This window comes from Nanorana parkeri, unplaced genomic scaffold, assembly GCF_000935625.1.
Source record: "Nanorana parkeri isolate BGI_ZX_2015 unplaced genomic scaffold, ASM93562v1 scaffold1181, whole genome shotgun sequence".
NCBI lineage: Eukaryota > Metazoa > Chordata > Amphibia > Anura > Dicroglossidae > Nanorana > Nanorana parkeri.
This window is the reverse complement of record NW_017307449.1, coordinates 295075-317619: the sequence shown is the minus strand read 5'-3', so window position 1 is coordinate 317619 and position 22545 is coordinate 295075. Positions and strand designations below refer to the sequence as shown.

Sequence of the window (22545 nt, the reverse complement as noted above, 5' to 3'; positions counted from 1 at the left end):
AGCAAGCTTGGACTTGTTCAGGGACCAGGGGAAACAAAAGTAGTCACCCTCCAAAGAAGAAGCAAGTATGGGAATACTAGCTAAATCAGCCTGGTGATGGGAACTCAGCACAGTTTATATATTATACATGTTCAAATATGCAGTTTGGCTGAACTGTGGTCAGCATCTCTACAGTTAGCTGCACAATTTACATTATATTTTCTTTAGTTGTTTTTGTTTCGTTAGTTTGATATATTACATATTTTGTATTGCCATGGAGAGCTTAATGTTCATTTGTGACAAATAAACCAGTGAAGTGAGCTTTCAGTGTGTTATTTCAGATACATAGCTATAAATTTGTATTAGCTGTGTAGTCATTATGGAAACAGAATATTGATTGAACATAATGGTAAAAGGAAATAAGAAGGGCTATTGGTTGGAGTTATGTTATATTTCTGTCTGTGTAACTCAGGGGTGAACAAATTTTTATGGAGAGCAAGACTCTCCAGTACCAGAAACATTTTTTATAGGAGCAAGCTCCATTGACAACAGCAAGAGAAAACCTAAAACGTTAGACACCAGCTGTAAATTTTAAAGTATTATTAAAGCCCTGTTTAAAAAAAAAATCAGATAGGAGCCTATTCACAAAGCTGCCGAAGGATCTAGCCGTAGCTACTGCTGATCCTTCGGCTAGCTTCGGCCCCAGGACCCCTTCGGTTCCGTAGAACTGAAGGGCTGCTGTACGGGCTATTCAATATAGCCAGTACAGCTCTCGAAGTTGGCCGAGCGGCTCAGTCGAGCCGAAGGCATATGCTTCGGCTCGACTGAGCCGAGGTGAAAGCCGAAGCTGGCTGAACTACTGGCCACTTGCAGAGACAGATCAGCATCCCCTGGTTACCAGGTAACCAGGGACGCTGATCTGTCATTACACTGAGAACACTGCAGAGTTGACATGGAGCGACAGAGAAAGTCAAGTGTTAACCGAAACTGCACGGTGCGGTGCAGAGGGCAGACTTGTAGCTGCTGAATCCTCAGATGGCCACTCACTGGAAATGGGGAAACATCCTCCCATAGACATTCATATACACATCCTTTTATTCCCATGGCTGGACCATGCCATTAATATTACATACACATCACTTTGATCACTGCATAGTCAATGCTGTGGTTTTATCTTAGTGTGATGTAAACCGACTTCTACAATGCCAGGTACCCTCTAGTCTGCCCATCTGAACCCTAGTTTCTGGGATTTATTTGCTGGATTCTAAATGCTTGGTTGATGTCCATTAATTATGTTCCCTCCGCTGGGTTCTCAGTGTAATGACAGATCAGCATCCCTGGTTACCAGGTAAACAGGGATGCTGATCTGTCATTACGATGAGAGCTTAGCAGAGCTGGCGGTGATATGAAAGCCGACTCTGCTGAGCTCTCATCCTAATGACAGAGCGTCGTCCACTGGTTACTAGATAATTAGGTCATTAGGATGAGAGCTTAGCAGAGCCAGCTTTCATATTACAGCCCCCGACAAGCTCTCATTGTAATGACAGCTGGTCCCAGCCAATAGAAAACAGTTGGGTGGAGCTAGCTGTCACTGCTAGCTCCGCCCAATCGTTTTCAATTTTTTTCCTACTTTTTAAACTATTTTTCTATTCTGCGCGTTACCATAGAGGTGCCGAGCCACATTCGGCTATTCACTCACTGCTGTTCGGCATCTATGAGAATAGTCCAAACAGCAGCGAGTAGCCAGCTGGAGGTTCGGCTCAGCCGATCCAAATGTTGGATCGGCTGAGTGGAACTCCTTCTACACTTCGGGTCGGCCGAACATGCTAAGCATGTTCGGCCGACCCGAAGCCAGCCGCAGCAAACCGATGTATGGCTGATTTCAGTCGGTGTACGTCTGAAATCAGCCATACAAGCCTGAAGTGAATAGCCAAACAGTGTTCGGCTCACTTCACTTCGGGTCGGTTATTCACACGGCTGCCTTCGGCAGCTTTTTGAATAGACCCCATAGTCCTGCAGCAACAGCACTTACTATTTTTGCATGTCAGTTGTCCTTTCTAAGCGTTAGTTTGCTTTCAGTTCCTCCTCTTCAAATGCCCCCTTTCCTGGGTCCCTTTATTTTGTGGCTCCGTCCCCTTATAGGGTGCCATGGAGCCACTTTTGCATGTGAGCTCCCGTCACAGATTCTCTAGCATATATTTAAACATATAGTCCACACCTCAAGCCTCTCCTCTTTTCTCCCTCCTCCAAGTAAGTGACTCACAGTAGCTTGCGTCTGTGAGTAGTGCACTGTGCATGTAAAGGATAGGGTCTTAATTTTCCCTACCCGGAAGTCGGGGAAATCAGTGATGTGCCGCGACGGTGAACAGAAAGTATTGTAAAACAGTAAATGGAATGTAAGTGTTTCTGCAGACTTAAAAAGTACTGAGGAATATTTATTATTATTTTATAATTACATATATTTTAAAGAAGTGGATTGTTTAGTACTACTTTATGGAGAATTGGCTACATGGCTTCTGGGATTTGTCCATCCTTGGTGTGATTTATAATCTGCTGGTGCTGAGTATGCCCAAAAAACAAAGTAAAGTCAGGCAGGATACTTACTGTTCGGTATTATATAGAGCCTGATCAAGTCTCTTCACAAATCATTGTATGTGCATAGGGGCCTCTGTATTGCTGGATCTCTTACGCTGCTGTGTAATCATTTTTCATGTATTGTGGCTCTGCGCTCTGTACTATTTCTGGCAAGGCATCATACTTTGTCTAAACACTTAAACAAATGTCTTGTTTGACGGCTTACATTAACATTTCATATGTATTTTTAAAACAAACTTTGTCTATGCGTATGATGTTAAGAAAAATAAATGCATTTTTAGTTCAAATACATGGAATATTGAAGAATCCTAGTAATATGCTACAGCCACAGCTTGAATGTCAGCCAAACTTTCTTTTATCAGATACCTTATAATTCAGTTTAGCTTGACACAGATTTGCAATGCTAATTGAAATAACTATCTAAAAAACACAACTTTTGTATTTTTTCTACAAATATATCTAGAATTTTAGCTTATCGTATAAAGTTTTCATTTTGCTTTTCTTGACACTTTTTATTAGATAGTTGTGGAACTTTAAATCTGCCCTGTCAAGCAGGCTTTGTTAAGATTAGTAGTTATACATCAAGTGGCTGATATTTGCTCTCTACTATTCTTTTGTCCCAATAGGGTTTATATTGATTTGAACTAAAGGGTTATCCCTTCTAATGTAATTTGTATATAGCATATCATGATATCTGTTGGGAGGAGCCATGATACCAGGTTTCACCTGCAGATGGTGGTCAGTTGTGGAGACTTTCAGCCCCATAGTTACTAGACAGACAGGCTGAGCCTGACACAATGTAAGACTTTAAGAACACTATAAATATACATTAGGATGTTAATAAGGTTATGCTGTAAGGAAAATTAAAATGTGTCAGCTTGTAGCCTTAAAAAAAGGCAATCTCATATTAAAGAGTAGTCTTTCTTCTTCAAAATTGTAAAAGTAGTACTGGTAACTTTAGTTGTAGTAATAATGTAGTAATAAAGCATGGCCATTTGTCCCACGGACAGCAAAACAGATGGCCTTCCAAGAGATTTTTTAAAAATGAAGATTCGACTAGGGGTTTGTAAAATATCGCAACCCTCTGGTACTCTACAAAAGTAGAACACCAATTTAGCATTTTTAGGAGCCCTAAGATATTTATTTCTGGTAAATCTAGAAAGTTAGATTACCTTAGTTAGTATGTTTTGATTAAAATGTTAAGAGTAATCCTAGTTTTGCAGTGGTGATGAGGCTCGTTAGAGTACTTTCCTAATACCCACTACTGTAGAAGTAGGAGTAGTAGTAGAGGTAAATAATGAAGACAGATTGGCATTCTTACAGTGTACTTTGGTCTATTTTTTGTTATTTAAATCTTGAGATGAGATTATAGGGTCACAATTGTTTAGAACTAACTGGATCTCTTGACAATATGTCTTAGTGCTGTGACCTCATTAGAAGTTTGTTAGAACAATGGCAGAAAGTGATACATGATTCGTGAAACAATTTGTTTGCTAATTTAATGTACTGTACATCAGTACAGTATCTCAGCTGACTATTTTATTTCTTTTTTGTTAGGGTGATTTTACATGGAACAGCATGTCTGGGCGCACTGTCCGTCTGAAATCAGTTCCCATACAGAGTCTTTCTGAACTGGAGCGTGCACGGCTGCAGGAAGTTGCATTTTACCGTCTGCAGCAAGATTTCGACTTAAGCTGTCAGATCACTATTCCCAAAGGTAAGGGCGTGCTTTGATGATTTTTCATGGTAGCCGAGTGCTTTTTCTTACAGGCTATTTGTGTTTTGTTATCATGAGAATCTTTATTACTTCAGAATTGCAGTGGTTTGGTTGTTCTCCAAACCTTAAGGTTAAATGTTTAAAGAACAACTAAATCTAAAGTACTGGCCAAGTTTATAAAATGTGTGTATTTTTTTTACTAATATTCTATACTTTACTTTTATATATTATATTAAAGCTCAACTCCAGACTTAAAACACAAATTAATCTAGTTATGCCTAAAAAAATTATTATTAACTGTACTCTTCATAGATCTGGAGTAAGCACCTGAATCTGTAATTTAATCAGCCTCTTGCAATCCCCTGCAAAAAAACGTTATACAAGGAGAGGGAAGGGAAGCTCTCAGGGGCAGTCAGAGTTCTACTGTTTTGTGCAGTGTTGTTATTCACACAGTTAACATGCTTACAGGAGGGTAGAGCACAGGAATGACCTAGTCAGTAGGCTGCTGCTCTGTCTTTAGGCTGTGCTGAGTCCTGGACCAGTCTACAGTCAGCGTAACTGCTGTGTAGTCTGCATTGGTCCAGAACCAACTTGGATTTTGCACTACTGAGTTTGAACTTATGGACATTTGGCAATGATGTGAGCTGCATGATATTTAGTCCTACTCCTACATTATAAAATCTTGAACTTTCTGGATGCAGCCCTCCTAGGCGCACATATAGATAGTACACAAAAGTAAAAGGTTGGCTTTAACGTATGTATCTACATCTGTAGCTGGCACTTCACCATATCATAGATAAAGCGTTTGCCTCTTTCTCTATGTATAGTAAGTCACCACTGATGATTAACAAAAAAATCATGCTATGTGTTTGGGCACACCAGTCACATGAATGTTTTAGATGCGTTGAACTCCATTTGGTTAACATGAATGGGAAAATGCAAGTCTACATAAAAAACAATACTGCATACATTACTTTCCCCCCAATAGTCCTCAACACAAAGAATTGATATGCAAAGGCCCTACTGAGTACAGTAGGTTTTTTTACATTTATACATTGTGCCTGCCCAGGCATATGAAGTAAAATGCCTACAAATTCTCCTAGTATGAATATGCCCTAAGCGATTTCTTGTACATCCTAAAAAAATCATTTTAGCATTGCTATGTTTAAAAAAATGGTGTGTCCAATAACATGACTTCAGAAAGACATTGAACATGAAATTGGAGCTGTTTATATGTCCTGAAATAAAAGAAAATTAAAGTCCTAAAGTAACAGACATGGGGTCAAATGAAGTGCTCCTTAGTGTCCCAAAATATGCTGATATCCCTAAGGCTTTGAAGAAAAACACTGAGCCTTGTGAGTAAGGCAGATAAATATTATGTGGGTTGAACTGACTTTAATGATAACCCTTTATTCGTAATTTGTTTTAATAGATGCTGTGTCAGACCTTTCTCTTCTCCCTCCTTTTATTAAATAACGCCATGAGCAGACATTTAATAGACATTTAGCAATTAAGAGAAACAATTACATAATTACATCAAGTTGATTTTGATTGTTCCTTAAGCTGTTTGAAATTGTTGTGTAGGAAATATTTCACGCTTCCATGCTTTATTGTGTGGAATGTAGGCAAGTGAATAGTAAATAGTATATTGTTGTTCATATACATTATGCATATCCTAATATATTTGTTTTCCCATATTAGCTGCACCAAAGATATTTACATATGTCAATTCCATAGTGAGCTAGTGCATTAAACCAAATATATCATTTTTTAAAAATATATCTACAGGCAACACTTTTTTTGTTTTGGATAGAGTAGGGAAGGCTTAGAACCCCTGTCACATTTTTTATGCTATGCCCCGGTTAGGGAGATTCAGATTCTGTCTTTGTCCTGTTGACTACTGTCCCCAGGTTATAAAATAAGGGAAAACTATCATTATGAGTTGCCCCCAGAACAGGAATAGAGGGAAAATCTTCCAAAAAGGGATATTGGTTCCTGTGACAGCTGTCTAGGAGGGTACTTACCTAACTTTAACTAACTTTTCTACTTACTTCCTGTTGTGTTTTGCAGGACAGGAAGTGAAGGAAAATCTCTCCAATTGAAAAAATAACAAAATAAATAACAGGGGCTTGTTACCATTCTGTATTTTCTCCAAAATGAAAAGTTGTGGGCAGGATCATTCCTATAATGAGGCAGCCTGAGGCTGTTTTCCTCGGGCAGCATTTCTTTAAGTCACTTGGGGGGAGGCAGGTACAGCGGCAGGCCCACTGCAAATGTGCAGCGAGTTTGCCACCCCCTTTCCAGCCAGAGCGTCCCAGGTTGCTAAGAGCCAGGTGGAGCCATGCATATCTCCCTGCCCAGCTCTTAGCAATGTGGGAGGCGCTGGCTGACATACTGCCCAGCTCCTGGCAACCAGTAACATCACTATCTGCCAGGATCTGAGCGGGGCATGGCCAGAGCTTCCCACTCAGATCCTGGCAACCAGTGACATCAGTGAGCTGGGCAAGATGCACCACGAGCACCCTACCTCCATTGCTACCACCTCCCGGTTTCAGGTGGTGAAAATGATAGGGACATCCCTGGTTTTGGCTTTAGATTTACGTTAAGCTGCCAAGTGTCTTTACTTTTCTTTTGTGTCAAAGGAGTACATTTACTAATGTATACCTGTGACCCAAAATCAACAGATAGCTGGCCCGTATTCTGCCGATCAAGTAGATAGAATGGCCCGTATTCTGCCGATCAGGTGACCAGAGATTGTGAGTGTTTATTACACAACACTTTGAGGCAGAAAGCTTTCATTGAGTACATAACAACTTCTTGTCATGGTACCACCAGATGGTGAAGTACTTTGGGAACTGAAAGAGGTCAGCAGCACAGAGATTACCTGTAGGTGTTCTCATGATTGTTATATGTATTGAGAATACGTATACGTTTTGACCAAAGAATACGTTGTTCAAATACATTGACGACAGCATTTAACACCTAATGTAACAAAAAATAATAGCAATTCACAGGCGGCTGCACGTTTATCTTTACTTTTGTCTTTAGTTTGTTATTTATTGTTAGATTCCTATGGACTGCAGTCAGTTTCTTGTCCTGGAGATTAAATATACTCAGAGTGGCCTATTTGTGCATTTCTTTCATGTTAGCAATCTGTACTTGCACTTTGTGATCAGCGTTTGAATCCTAAAAATGCTTGGGTATGGGAATTATATATCTATAAGTCTATACTGCAGATTGTGAAATCGGACAACCCCCGTGAGGGTTAACCCTTAAAGGAGAACTATGAGGTGAGTGCTTTTCACTCACCTCATAGTTCTAGCTGACCTGTGACAATGAGACTGTCACATATCGGCTCAGTAGATCGGGAGGTGAGCGAACACATACCGGCGTTCGCTCACCTTGCTCTGCCTCTAGATAGGCAGAGCCAGCTGTCAGTCATGCAGCTGGACGGATCCCGGCATAATTGTCGGGATCCGCTTCAGCAGCGGCGTCTCAGTATACCGTGAGCAGCAGCTAGCGGTATACTGCGGTGTCTCAGTATACCGCGAGCTACAGCTCGCGGTATACTGAGCCTAGGGTGACGGGAGGACGCTAGTTTGTGTCCTTACGTTACCCTGAGGAGAACTATGGGGAAAAGCCTTAACCCAATAGTTCTCCTTTAATGTCTGCCTTTGCATTTATAGTATACCATGCAATTTAGAATGACCCATTAATTAGCTATACCTTGACAGACAACTAGATCTTTTAAAAGAAGAATGTATCCTTGGCCTTTGGCAAAATAGTCATAAAATAATTTTAGTACAGTAAGCAAAAAGCTTAGTAGATTACCTTTGTTATTTTACAAGAGATTAGATAGTCTGGTTAGTACTGGTAGAAGGTATAGACATGCTGTTCTTGGACAAGTGCGCATTATGTTTCCATAAACAATCCTGCACTTGATAGGCCACAAAATCTGTTTTTCTGTGTTATTTTTATGTGCTCTGTATTCATCATATACAAGCTATTTGGCAGCCTACACTAAAAGTGTGTATGAACCAACGTTATTGTAACATTTCCCAGCTAAATATTTTTAAAGGTTTCTAAACTTTGCTTTGTTAATTACAATCCTAGGTTTTTTTAGTCTTCTCATCCCTGAATGACCCTACAGCGTCTGCCTGGGATGTTTTTGTATATATTTTCCTTGTTTCTTTTAGTAATTCCTGATGAAGATCTTAGTTTAAATAATCTTTGCATTCAGTATAATGCTGATATAGTGAAAAGTTTGTAGTGTTTTCAGATGGATTCCTTATGTATAACTGCACTGTAGAGGGTTGTGCAGTAAAGCAATAAACAATGTGCAAAAGGAAGTAACGCATTACATCTAATTGGAAATCACCTTTTACAAGACATTAATACATTTTACACTACTTAATGAAAAAGTCCAAATATGCCTAGGGCTGACCAAGTTTAGAACATTTCTAAGTCAAAACTGGACCTGTTAAGTTGGTAACAAGCATCTCTGATGGTCAAAGGCATGGCTAAATTTGCACCACTGGAGCCTCTAGTCACACAACCTTTGGTTCTCAAAGGATCTCCCTTATGCCAAGATAAACTCTTTTACATTTTCTTTTTATTCTAATTCTTAACCATTGTTGAATATTATGACATTGGATGACCATATTTCTACTGAAAATTACTGGTAATGACTGCACATGCAAAGGCTGTCTCTTTGCCTCTGCTGCCAATAGGCACAAACCCACTGTGCCTGATGGTAAATCTGGGAGGGGCACTTCCATCACGTGAGTAGGGTCTGACATAAGTGAAGGATTTGAAGTACTGTGCATTCATTGCTGTCAACATTGGACAAAGGTTGCAGCATGTCCTGAGGCCTGTTTTGCTCATGTAAGGACAGGCAGATATCTTCTGACCGTTGATCTCAAGAAGATATCTGCACAGCAACCCAACATCACAGAACAGAATAATAAATAACACAAAGGAGTATATTTATTAGATTGGCTAGTACTAAACATGATGCAGTAGTTATTGCTTTTCTTACAAGACACCATCTTGCAAACACATTATTGTTCTTGTTACAGCCTGCATCTTCCATAATAGTGTTGAATATTACAGATTAGTCATTTTCTCTCCCTGTTGTCTTAGTTCCAATGTTGACTGAATTGAGTAACTGAGCTAAAGTAGTAAAATACTGAAGCTGTTGAACTTACTTTAAAGGAGAACTATGAGGGGGGTGATTTTCACTCACCTCATAGTTCTAGCCGACCTGTGACAATGAGACTGTCACAGGTCGGCTCAGTAGATCAGGAGGTGAGCGAACACATAACGGCGTTCGCTCATCTCTCGATCCTGTCACGGCTCTCTGCTGTGACAGGGGAGGGGCTGGATTCCCCCCTCCCCACTCCGATCCACCAGCGATGACTGGCGGAACGGACGGGGGAGGGGGCTGGTACAGCTGGCTCTGCCTCTAGATAGGCAGAGCCAGTTGTCAGTCACGCAGCTGGGCGGATCCCGGTACAATTGTCGGGATCCGCTTCAGCTGCGGCATCTCAGTATACCGCGAGCTACAGCTCGCGGTATACTGCGGCATCTCAGTATACCGCGAGCTACAGCTCGTGGTATACTGAGCCTAGGGTGATGGGAGGACGCTAGTTTGTGTCCTCCCATTACCCTAAGGAGAACTATGGGGAAAAGCCTTAAACCCATAGTTCTCCTTTAAGTGGCCATTTTTAGCCTTTCTGTATTGAAGTTTTACATTTCCCACCCAACATAAGTATACATGGGTCTCCTGCATTCACAACCACCACTTAAATGGGGTTTCCAATGACAACTCATTTATAAAACTTTCACTTCATAATCCTTGCAGATCCTGGTATCTATAGTGGGACTTAACAGAGCAAAACAATTATCAAGGAATAAATCTTCCCACTAAGCACCCTCTCTGTGCACCATTGTGTTCCAGGTGGTGCAAAAAGCTCCAACACAGCCAAATAAATGTGAAGAGAAAGTAAACAAATCGTATTATGTACTTTTCTACCCAATGATAGTTTGCATAAGGGCCAGAGTAATTCTTGATTGTGGACCCATAATTATTTGGAAATCTGAGAATCTACAGGAGCATACAGTAGTTTAAAGTCCAACTCCAGTGCCTCTTCCCCACTGGCACTCTATAGTTGACATTTAAAGTTCAGATACATTTTAGGTGCTGTGACCCTTTAAAATAATGTACCCAGTTACTGTGCTATTTATGACAAGATACAACAATCTACAAGCACTAAGCGGACATAAAACACATGATATGCTAATTACAGAGGGGAAAGCGGGACCTGCTCAAAAGGATAGTGCTATCAAATAAAACCTATCTCTGCTGTACCTGATAACTCATTTAAACTGGCTTTAATATGCAGATCTGGGTTTCTCCACCGTATTAAAATAAACTTGGCATTTCTGTGTTTACACTTGCACAGAGTACATTCTCCTAATTGATGCCATGAGCTTTTAACATTTTACAGTGTAAATAACTGCTTATATAGACATCTACACAATTGATTTTATGTAGCTTTTTCAAACACTGTGGCATCAGATTTTTTAAACATACTTCATACCGAATGATTTACTGATTTAGATGGTGGCTTACTGATTGTGGTACTTGGCTTAACTTTGGTTTACAAGTTCTGGTTTTAACATGTATGACAGGCATCAGCAGTCAGTTGTGTTATTATTAATATCACTGAAGACTTAGGAAAAAGCAAAGACAGCACCGGCTTGGATCTTGCAGCTAGTCACATGAACATATTTGCCTCACTGGATAGCAAAAAATACTGGAATAGATTAGCACACTTTGAAGAGAAATGTTAGTACCAGAACCGCAAGATACCAGAAAGGCAGAACATTTCTGTCTTTTAAAACTAAGGTTGCTTATTCACATCAGGTAAGCTGTCATACACACAGACTCCAAGAAGTGTAAAAGGCATGAACAGCTAATCTGTCTTTAGTTTTTTTTCCTGTCTTTAGTTTTTTTCATTTCCATCTTAATTTAGCTTTCATAGTTATCATCATTTGTAAAAATAGATTGTGGAAAAACATAAGGAGTGAGGAGGATTGAACAAGTGTATAGTCATAAGCAGGACAAAGCTAAACAGAATGAATGGTTTCTTATATTTAATACAATGATTTCTGACCAAAGTAATTGAACATCACAAAAGGGGCTCAGTTGGAGAACAGCAATAAACATCTACAGTAGACCAGCAGCTCAGCTTCAATCCTCAAGAACATATTTTTTTTTTATTTTCACAAACTGAAGGGTAAGGTAGTTAGTGTTGTTTTGGTAAGTTGCCTGTAGCTATGGAATGACTGTCACCAAATCAGGCCAGTTATTATAACAATCTGCAACCTCTGTAAAAACTCCCTTAGGAGTAGGGATGCTTGAGAAGTAAGCCACCAAATGGTTTCTTGTATTAGGGATGCCTCTGCTCTTTAGTTTCCAGGCCTGTACACCTACTGTAGGCATTGGCATGGTTCCCTACTCTTATTGTTAAAAATGTAATTAGTTTACTATACTTTTAAGGAGTACAGGAAGAGGAGCGAGAGCACCCCAACTCAAAACTCAAAACGAACAAGGACTATACCAATAACTGGGGTATGGAGATCTCCCCACTGAAGTCACTAGTAGGCATTTGAACTCTGCAGGTGTCTCACCCCCTGAACTCTACAACAGCTGTAATATTACTTTTATGTGACCTTTGCATTGGAAATTTGCTCCAACGCTTAGTTTGATCTCAGCCAAAAGTGGCAGTCATTTAGAGTTGAACCTGCTTACCTTCAGTGTTTTTCAGCATCCTTCTTTATGAAGTTTTAAAATTGATAGATTTTGATTCAACCCCATAAGTGAAGAATGTAGACATAATCAAATCTGCCAAAGTTATGTAGCTTTCCAGGAAAAAGTCCTTTAAATTTGGCTGGTGTTATAAACTTGCTGAGTCATCCCACATTTCACAGAAAATGTTAACTTTGGCAGAAATGTCAAATTTCCACTGAGTTTATGGCTAATTCAAATAGCATCCACAGATGGGGCATTAGGAACACCTGTCAGGTTAAATCTTATATCATGAATCTAATTGTACTGATGTATACTGTAGATGTCCTGAGCTGTAAATTGCCTATAAGTTATCTTTATAGTCTGATTATGCAATTTGCTTAAATGATGCAAATCTGTGATGGTCTATTCAGCACATTTAAATATGGATTACATTTTACATTCCCAAAGGTTTGGAGGTTTCATGTTAAATGTTACTGTTTCTTAAAGTAAATATTGCAATGTATTTTAAAGATAATGGGATGCTTTTACAAGACATTTTTGTAGTAAGTCAATATTTGTTTTTTTAAGCTTTGGCGCTACGGTTTGTATGTGCTGTACTAACCTAGTAAATATGTGTATACTATAATAACCCAAACAATTTGAGGGAGAATGTTTAAGACTTGCTTATGCTGAGACACTCTCACTTTTCAATTGAGGACAAAGTGACAGTGTACTCCCTTACCACTTTCTCATTACAGAAATGCACCCTCGGTAAGCTCATACCCAGGTGGACAACTATACTGTCCCTTCCCAGGTGACAGTGTTCAGACCTGGTGATTGGCCACTTAGGCCCAAGCACTCTCACATGGGGAGGTCACATGCTTCCACATACCCAGAAGCCCCGCTTCCGAACAGCAAGAAAATGGGGGTTTCCGATAGAGTGGGGAGGAGGCAAAAAAGCATGGATAGTTTAGTATAACTTCCTGGGGGAGGAGCCATCAGAAGGCATTGTCACTTTGCACATTCAGATATCTTTAAAGCCCAAATCCAGCTAATACAGTGAAGAAGGGTAAGGTTCTAAATCCCATAAGGCGAGATTCTTATCACTTTCTGTCCTTTTGGCTCCCTGTCATGAGAACAGGAAAGGATGTGGAATCATCCCAAAGTGCACATAGACAACGGTAAAACTTCCAAACCTTAATTCTTTCAAAATTTGGCTAGATGGCACAATTTTTAAGATCCTGGGCAGATCTTTCATCTGCCCTCCTTTTAAAATCTTCTAATCTAAGATCTCCCTTAGGGGCTCCTGTTCTTTCAAATACAGCAGTCACTAATTTCTTCAAAATTTATTTTAAAAAGCTTTTTACATTTTTAATTTCCTACCATGATGCAATAATGTACTTTGAAAAATAACTGCACTTTAGAAAACTGTGATGCATCTCGAAAACCCAGGCAAAGTACGATATGTGTAGACATGAGACCAACAGAAATAGAAGGTCTGTCTCGGTGGATCCTGCTTGTGCTGCCTTGTGTTTATTTATAGGTCTTGCAATTCCCGTGCAAATGAGTCCAAGCTTTGCTTAGACAGATTAGTAAAGTGATGTTTTTCAGTCTGGTACAGGAGTTAACCTGTTTATTCATTTAAGTGAGCCACATGTAATTTACTTTGCTTGCAAACACAATTAAAAGTGTTTGAAAATGCTTTCCTGAAATCTATATAATATCTATAGATATATATCGATATATATCTGTAGATATATATCGATATATATCTATATATATCGATATATATTCTTGATGTGATATCTAAGTGGCAAAGGTGCTATTCATTAAGTTTTTACATTGTATAAAATAGTGTGAAATCTCTTCAAAACACAAGAGATGATTGCTGCCCATTCGGTTTGATTTCTGCCACTGACCCACATGTCTGAACAATGAAAACTTACCCGATATCCCCTCCATACCAGTTATCAAAGCAAATAGGGACTGAACATTTATCCAGTCACATTTTTTTTTAATTTGGATTAGGCAGACATGACAGCATGCTCTGCCTTCTCCCATCATAGGTGATGTGAGCATAGTTTATGTAAAGGAGTTTGTAAAGAAGGATCTTTTAGTAGTTGAATTGTACCCTTGTGCATGCTCTGCACTGATATGATGCTATAACATTTTGTTAGAATCATAAAAGTGGAAGCAAAATTAAAATAGGTTTGTTACCCATAACAATCAACCAAGTATTAGCTGCCAATTTCCAATCTGCAGAGAAGAAGTAAAGCACTCATGGGTTGATTTATTAAAGGCAAAGAAGATGTTCACTTTGCAAGGGAATATTCCCTTTGTGAGAGAATTTTCCATGAAAATTCACATTCACAAAGAATTACCCAAGCAAGGAAAATTTGAAAAATAATTGCTTGCACATGATTATATGCTGGAAGTCAGCAGAGTATAAACTCATAAACTAAACTGAGGGGAAACTTCCAATGTAAAGTGAACAGCCTATTTGCCTTTAGTAAATCAATCCCACAGTGTTGTCAGTTACTTTTCACAGTTTTCTTTGCTCCAGTTTTTGTAAATCAGAATATTCTGCACTGGAGGAGTTTTTCTGCTTTTCTGATCAACCCCAGTGTTGTAATAAGAGGAAAACTATTTGGAAGATTTGTGAACCTATTGCATGATTAGGAAATTACATTTCCAGGAGAGATTTACCCCATACAAGGAAGACATGTTTTAATTTTGTGCATAACCGTAAAGGAAAACATTAATTTGCCAATAACTGTACAGGAAGGCATATTGGCAAAAGTGGTCATGTCTAGGTGTTATGTATACCAAATCACAACAGGGACTAGAAATTCAAACATGGTCAGTTTCATTTTCTTGCATTAACATGGCCTGAACCCTGGTGCTTTTTGTAGGCATCTCTTACACTAGATCATTTGACAGTCTCATGACCTAGCACAAGGGATGCATGATAAAGCTGGACTTTTCTAGTGTCTAACCATTACATGGTTCTCAGACCAAAGAACTGTGTTGTACATTTCATGAACTATTCCAAAACAAGAATGTGAGTTTAATTTTGTAACAGTGATTAGTAATTATTCCAGTAAAATGCATACTAGTGTAATTATTCAGGCTGCACAAAATAAACATTTAAAACAGCTTGTCACAAATGGAACTGATAGCTCTTCTTTCATTGGTGTGCTCTGTAGCAGGGACAACTTGTGTTTTAGATATATAGTACCTAGTTTTAAATAATGACTTTATAAGTTACTCTCTCTCTCTGGGGTAAAAAAAAAAAAAGAAATTGTTGGTGGACATCGAGTTCTCACTTCACTCTTTTTAAGAACTACAACCGTTGACAGAATCTTCACATCCAACACACTTTTGGGTGTATCAAATGCATGGTCCCCCATAGTCCATGTGCTGAATGTGAAGAGAGAGAGTCTCCTTAACATTTGTATCTGTTTTTTTCATTCATATCTCTGTTTTCGCAATGTTTAGATTTATTTTACAGCTTGTTGATTCACCTAAAGTCTGTATTTGTTATTGTAAAACAATACTGTGGAAGTGAAACGTGTAAAAAATACCCTTTGCGCACTACTGCCCCATAGACTTGAATTACTCATATTAACAATGCAGCCTGCCTAGCACTAGAATTTTACTGGCTAGGCTACAGACAACTTGGGGGGTTCAGAAGCTGTTGGGGGAGGTAGGTCCGGACCTATGAGGGAGTGAAGACATGTTTTAATTTTGTGCATAACCGTAAAGGAAAACATTAATTTGCCAATAACTGTACAGGAAGGCATATTGGCAAAAGTGGTCATGTCTAGGTGTTATGTATACCAAATCACAACAGGGACTAGAAATTCAAACATGGTCAGTTTCATTTTCTTGCATTAACATGGCCTGAACCCTGGTGCTTTTTGTAGGCATCTCTTACACTAGATCATTTGACAGTCTCATGACCTAGCACAAGGGATGCATGATAAAGCTGGACTTTTCTAGTGTCTAACCATTACATGGTTCTCAGACCAAAGAACTGTGTTGTACATTTCATGAACTATTCCAAAACAAGAATGTGAGTTTAATTTTGTAACAGTGATTAGTAATTATTCCAGTAAAATGCATACTAGTGTAATTATTCAGGCTGCACAAAATAAACATTTAAAACAGCTTGTCACAAATGGAACTGATAGCTCTTCTTTCATTGGTGTGCTCTGTAGCAGGGACAACTTGTGTTTTAGATATATAGTACCTAGTTTTAAATAATGACTTTATAAGTTACTCTCTCTCTCTGGGGTAAAAAAAAAAAAAGAAATTGTTGGTGGACATCGAGTTCTCACTTCACTCTTTTTAAGAACTACAACCGTTGACAGAATCTTCACATCCAACACACTTTTGGGTGTATCAAATGCATGGTCCCCCATAGTCCATGTGCTGAATGTGAAGAGAGAGAGTCTCCTTAACATTTGTATCTGTTTTTTTCATTCATATCTCTGTTTTCGCAATGTTTAGATTTATTTTACAGCTTGTTGATTCACCTAAAGTCTGTATTTGTTATTGTAAAACAATACTGTGGAAGTGAAACGTGTAAAAAATACCCTTTGCGCACTACTGCCCCATAGACTTGAATTACTCATATTAACAATGCAGCCTGCCTAGCACTAGAATTTTACTGGCTAGGCTACAGACAACTTGGGGGGTTCAGAAGCTGTTGGGGGAGGTAGGTCCGGACCTATGAGGGAGCTAAAAATATTTAGGGGGCTAGGGTGGGGGCGCTAGGATTTAAAGTGTCATTTTAGTTCAACAGAGTAGGGAAAGGTTTAGGACCCCTGTCAGCCACTGGGCAAAGTCACTCTTTCACTATTTGTCCTGGTGACCATTGTCAAGTGAGGAAAACCAAACATTTGTCACCGGAATAGCAATAGAGGGTAAGTCTTTAATGGGGACACATGTTCTGGTGACAACTGTCACCAGAGAGGATTTAGTTCACTTTGGAGAAGTTTCCGCTCACTTCCTGTTGTATCTACAGGACAGGAACCAAAGTAAAATATCTCTATTTTTCAGATGGCAATTCCCTACTCTATCCATAGTGAAAAAAAAAATATATATAGTTTTATTTCTAGTTTAACTGAAACTCTGTGGAGCATAACTGGTATTTCCGTATTAGTTATTCATTATAGGAAAAAGTTGGAAAATATTTGTATTTGTTAAACTATATATGAATTTATATCTTTGTGCAATTTCTTTTTTTTTTTTATTTATAGATAACTGTGTAACAGGAAACATATTGATATACTCTGACTTCCAGTCTGTAATATCACCAATGAATAAGCTAGAAATTGATCAAATTGAAAATATATATATTTGCAACTGCAGTGACCACACACTGCAACCACAACCATTACAAAGTATGTTATAGCCAAACTCCAAGTACAAAAACTTTCATTTTAAATATACTGTACTTCTTAACAGCCATTAAAGATATAAATCTATTTTTTGTGCACCAATTTTCTTTCCAAATACAGATATTAGAGTGTCACTGTAGCCGTGACATCATGTCTGTGATGCACCAAGCCTGAAGCTGTTGGAGGAACCATGCAGGCTCCACACACTACAGGCTGTCTGCAGAAAACTACATTCACAGTTCACATTGAAAACCTTGTTTTATGTTAGATTGATACACATATATGAAAGAAGCCCACAAAGAACTCCAAGACTCAAGTAAGAATACACATGCCTCTTCTATCTAGAAAATATTTTTAGCCTAAACTTCAGTTTTACTTTTCAACGGAAAACCTGCGATGAGTACACATTCTAAAGACCAATAATGCAGTCCTTTGATGTTGTGTCTGATCTAGTTTTGATATACTTTTTAATGTACTGAATAACAGTAACTAATTAAAAAGTACATGAAGTCAAAGGTTGGCCACTGTTTTAGAACAAGAATGCGTCCTAAGAATTTTCATCTGGCGCTTGCACAATATATGATCCAAAAGTGCCGGCTGAGATATTTGTTGCTCCTAACGCTACAAGAAACAACCTGAAATGCATTGCACTGAATCCAGGAAGCAGGTGTGAGATGTCAGGCTCAGTTTCAGTATCTTCTTCTGCATGAATTAGATTTTAGAAGAAAAACTAACAACTGCTGTATATTTTGTAAGAACAAAAATAAAGCAGATGTTTCTAAATTGTATATTGTTGGCACTCACTCAACAATCTGATACCAATGAGTGTGGAAGAAAAATATATAAAACCTAGGAGCCAACAGACACAAAGTCTGAATACCAGTGAAGGAATGCATGTATGTGGATGTATAGCAGATATCCAAGGATGCACAGTTGCGGCTTGTAAGCTGTAAGTTAATCTTGCATGGATCATGAAAACTGTTGCTTTGAAACAGATTTCAACAGAATCAGCAATTTTAAATATAAAAAACTCAGCCATGGTATTAGGCATGGGCCAGTACACACTAGAACCACTTTTGCAAAAACTATAACACTACCAGAGGTGCTTACAATGGTTACTCTTTATTGAAAGTTTCCTTTACAAAAAGCTGCAGCCCAAGCATGACTAACCCCACTTGTACGTTGTGGTAACACATGCTAAAAAGTGCACCTTAACCTGCATTACTACAGTACATGGCAACGCATCTGCAATGTGGTGCATTGTAGTGCCATTCACTTGTTTTACAGGAGAGCCCAACACACCACAGCGCACCAAAATGTGTATACCATATGTTGTGGTGTACTCAGTTGCTAAAAAAGGGTCATATACCTTTTCTCTCCATTGTAGTGCATTGGCAGCCCATTCATAATTAATGGCCTGCCCTAATGCCACACACATTATTAAATTTTTAGTTTTATTTTTACTTTTGTTCTGTTGCTCAGCTTCCCCTCCCAGCATTTAGTTGGCAGCCTGACAGCCTTCTATAATCTATAATGTAAACTAAACATAGAGCAGGTGCCCAGGAAGAGGTGAGAGAGCAAAGTGCTGAGATCCACCCTTAACCACTTCACTACATCTGTAGAAAAATTTGAGTTACTCCATAGTGGCTGTAACTACATGTTCTATGGGGGCTATTAAAGTTAATTTACTGATGCTTGAGAATGTGTTAATGTTTCAATGTCCGTAACCTGGACACAGGACTGATTTGTAATTCCTACTTCACTTTATTATTATTATTATTATACAGGATTTATATAACACCAACAGTTTGTGCAGCGCTTTAAAATATAAGGAAGACATTACAATCACAATACAATTCAAGACAAGATGGTAATCTAAAACGGAGGGAGGAGTGATACATGAGGAGGTAGCTGTGTGGGGATGAATTGTTTGAGAACGTGATGGTTCAGTGGTTAGGTTGAGGTGGGATTAGGCTGTATTTATACCAGAATGTACTTTTTAATGCATGTCGCCCTGCTTTGCATTCTGTTAAGAGTTTTAATCACTTGATTGGAATCTCAAAATGCAGGACAGTGCACCCCAAAATGCAGGACATGCTATTTTTTTTCACAATACAACACAACACATTTGTAAAAATGTCCTCTTGAAAACATTGTGGGTCATTTATCAAGAAAATTAGCAAACAAGTAGGTGTCAGACTCCCTTTTATTTAGAAAAATCTAAGCAATGGTTCTGTGTATTCGTGGGCAGCCAACCGCAACAGATTTTTAAAGGTCTAATACTAATTAATCACTGTAGATAAGACAGATTTTCACTCTCAATAGATGCTAGCAATGAATTAAGAAATGCTCAGAGTGGCTTCATTCTGTCACAGTGCTGCTGCAAGAGAAATTTATAAACGAGGCTGTAAGTAGTAAATCTGTGTAAAAATGTGTTCCACTGCCCCTGTTTAGAATTGCCTTGATGTGCGACAATTGATGTGCTGTCATTCTGAGCCTGATGAAGGGGACCCCTTGCGGCCACGAAAGCGCTTGTATTGGATGGCATTAAAATGGATTATTGATTTACAAAAACGGTGTGCTGGTGACATTATTCCTCTTTTCTGTGATTTACACGGTGCCTTCCGTGGTCACTACAAGCACCCACCCAGTTTGGGGTTGTTTCGGTAAGGAGTGCAGCAAGACATCCTGTTTCTAAATTTACTAAATGTCCCCTACATTTTGTTGTTTAGAAATGGGGCAAAATGTATGGCAACACTTTTGGCATGAACAAGCCTTTGTAGTGAACCTGTGGCCAGGCTGTGGACATTCATACCTCTACACCTCTGTAGATGCAGATACTGTGGAACAATTAATCCAGCAGATGTTCACAGCAGAATCACTGAAGCTTTTTAAGTTGATCTCTCTGCTGCTCAGCTTACTCTGTCCTCCATCCCTGACAGAAAAGAGTCAGTTGCCTTCCAGGGGAGTAGGGTTAATCGAGAAAGACTTGGAGAAGTTCACTGCTTCTGCTGTGAACTTTGAGGAAATAATGCTCCAAAATACCTGCAGCTACAGAGGTCAGTAAGGGCTTGTTTTATATCTCATTTAATTCTTGTTAAGAATATATAATTGCTTAAAGGGACACTAAACTCAGGAGCTAAACTCAGGAGCTAAATTTTAAAAATGTATTCAAGTACCTTAACTATTAACACACAATACCTTATTTGTGTATCACTCAGCTGTAGATCCTCAATTTGTCTCTGAATTGGTGCTGACACTGTCCTTCCTTCTGGCTACTTTTGTTCCCCATGGTCCCTGTGTGTGTTGAAAAGTAGCCATCACTCCAAGTTTACTCTTGTGATGGACTATAACTTTATTACAAATTACTAAACTAAAGCTGAGATTGTAGCCCATGGATTTTGATATAGCCACCCTCCAGAAGGAAGGACAATGTCAGGACAAATTCAGAGATGATTTGAGGATCTACCACTGAGTGATACACAAATAAGATATTTTTTGTTAATAGGGTAATTGAATGCATTTTTAAGATTTAACTCCTGAGTTTAGTGTCACTTTAAATGTCCATAGCCTGACCACAGGAACATTATAAAGGTTTGTCATTACATAACAGTCTTCTTCCACCCAACAACATATCTGAATAAAGGGGTATAGTGTCAATGGATAGGAAGGCTTTACAGAGCCACACAATCTGCTCATGCATTAAATATATCAATATTAAAACAACCTTTTGGCTGTGCCTAGAAGTTTAGATCTATTACAACAGCCAAGGGAGGAGTTGTACAAAGCACCAACATGAATGACGTGATGTACAACACTTCATCCTTGTCTGTTATCAGGAGACACCCTCAGAAGTCTGAGCCAGAAGACATGTCACTTTCATGCAAGAGAGTGATAATGTACAAAAACATTTTTGATGTCTTCCCTTCCCTTATATGAATAAAGCTCTTTTGTTATTTGGTTATTTTCTCCTTAGTTACCTAAATGAACTTCATACTTGTTCTGGCTCCTGATCTGCTTCATGGATTCTCTGATCATAAACTTTCACAGAGCTATTAAAATAGGTGACTAAGAAATTAGCGCAGAAGGGTAGCCTGTGCTGCAGAGGCTGCATGGGGAAGGAGCGTTTATGGGAATCAATGTTACACGCCTGAACACACAAAGTCTATGATTTTTAATACAAATCTACTGTGAAAAAGGCTGCCATTGACAAACTTTCTTTCTGAAAATACAGGTTGCCTGGTCAGTGACTCAACACAAGTATGCCGAAAGTGAGGTCAGAACTCCTGATCTGCTTAACTGCTCTGGGTCATTATATAATAAGACCATGGGACTAGCATGACAACCAGGAAGATTGCATTTTTACAAGGAGAGTGCATCAGTAACAACTCAATAATTTTGTCACAGGATTTATTTATAGAAATATGGAACTGCTAGTGCTAGCCTCCCTCTAAGAATACTAGTGAGTGGCCTGAAAGTTTCAGGCTTCAGTACTTCCAACACGCAGATCCAGAACAGGCAGGCAAATTACAAAGTCAGGGTAAAGACTGAACTCCTGATCTGCAGACTTCTTCCAGGTCAGTAACCCAAGGTATTGAAGCAATTGAATTAGTCTAACAGCCAGACATTTAGCATTTTCAGATGGGAGGAGTCAGTAATGGTAGCTTCTAGATTCCCTTGGTACAGGTTTGTTAATACAGAGGTAATGTGGCTAACTCATGATGTCAAGGAACTACAGTTCCTAACAGCTTCACTTATGAAGAGCTGACAGCTTACTGGAACTTGCGTTTCCTCGACAATTAGAGGGCTTCTATTTTTCTACATACAGTACTTTAAAGTTTGCACATTAATGGTCCCAATTGTGGTGAATACATGGAGAAAAAACACAGCTCTGATGAAAGAGGGAATGGGAATGCGGCAAAGGAGGGTGTTCAGCCAGGAGAGATGACAGACATAACATCAGCTGCTGGCTTAAAACATGTATTTAGACTTTTTTTTACATTATAATAATATTATTTTCTAAGTTCATTTAAAAATGTTTTCTAATATATATA

At 38.9% G+C, this 22545-nt stretch overlaps 1 protein-coding gene across 1 annotated transcript in view; it reads left to right on the top strand.

Annotated features, from left to right (window-relative positions):
* ARHGAP6 (Rho GTPase activating protein 6) overlaps positions 1 to 22545 on the top strand; it is a 220499-nt gene that overhangs the window by 142316 nt on the left and 55638 nt on the right. The window contains exon 2 of the mRNA XM_018568383.1: positions 4132 to 4291. Within this exon, the coding sequence (XP_018423885.1) occupies positions 4132 to 4291 (160 nt within the window). The remainder of the gene's footprint in view (positions 1 to 4131; positions 4292 to 22545) is intronic.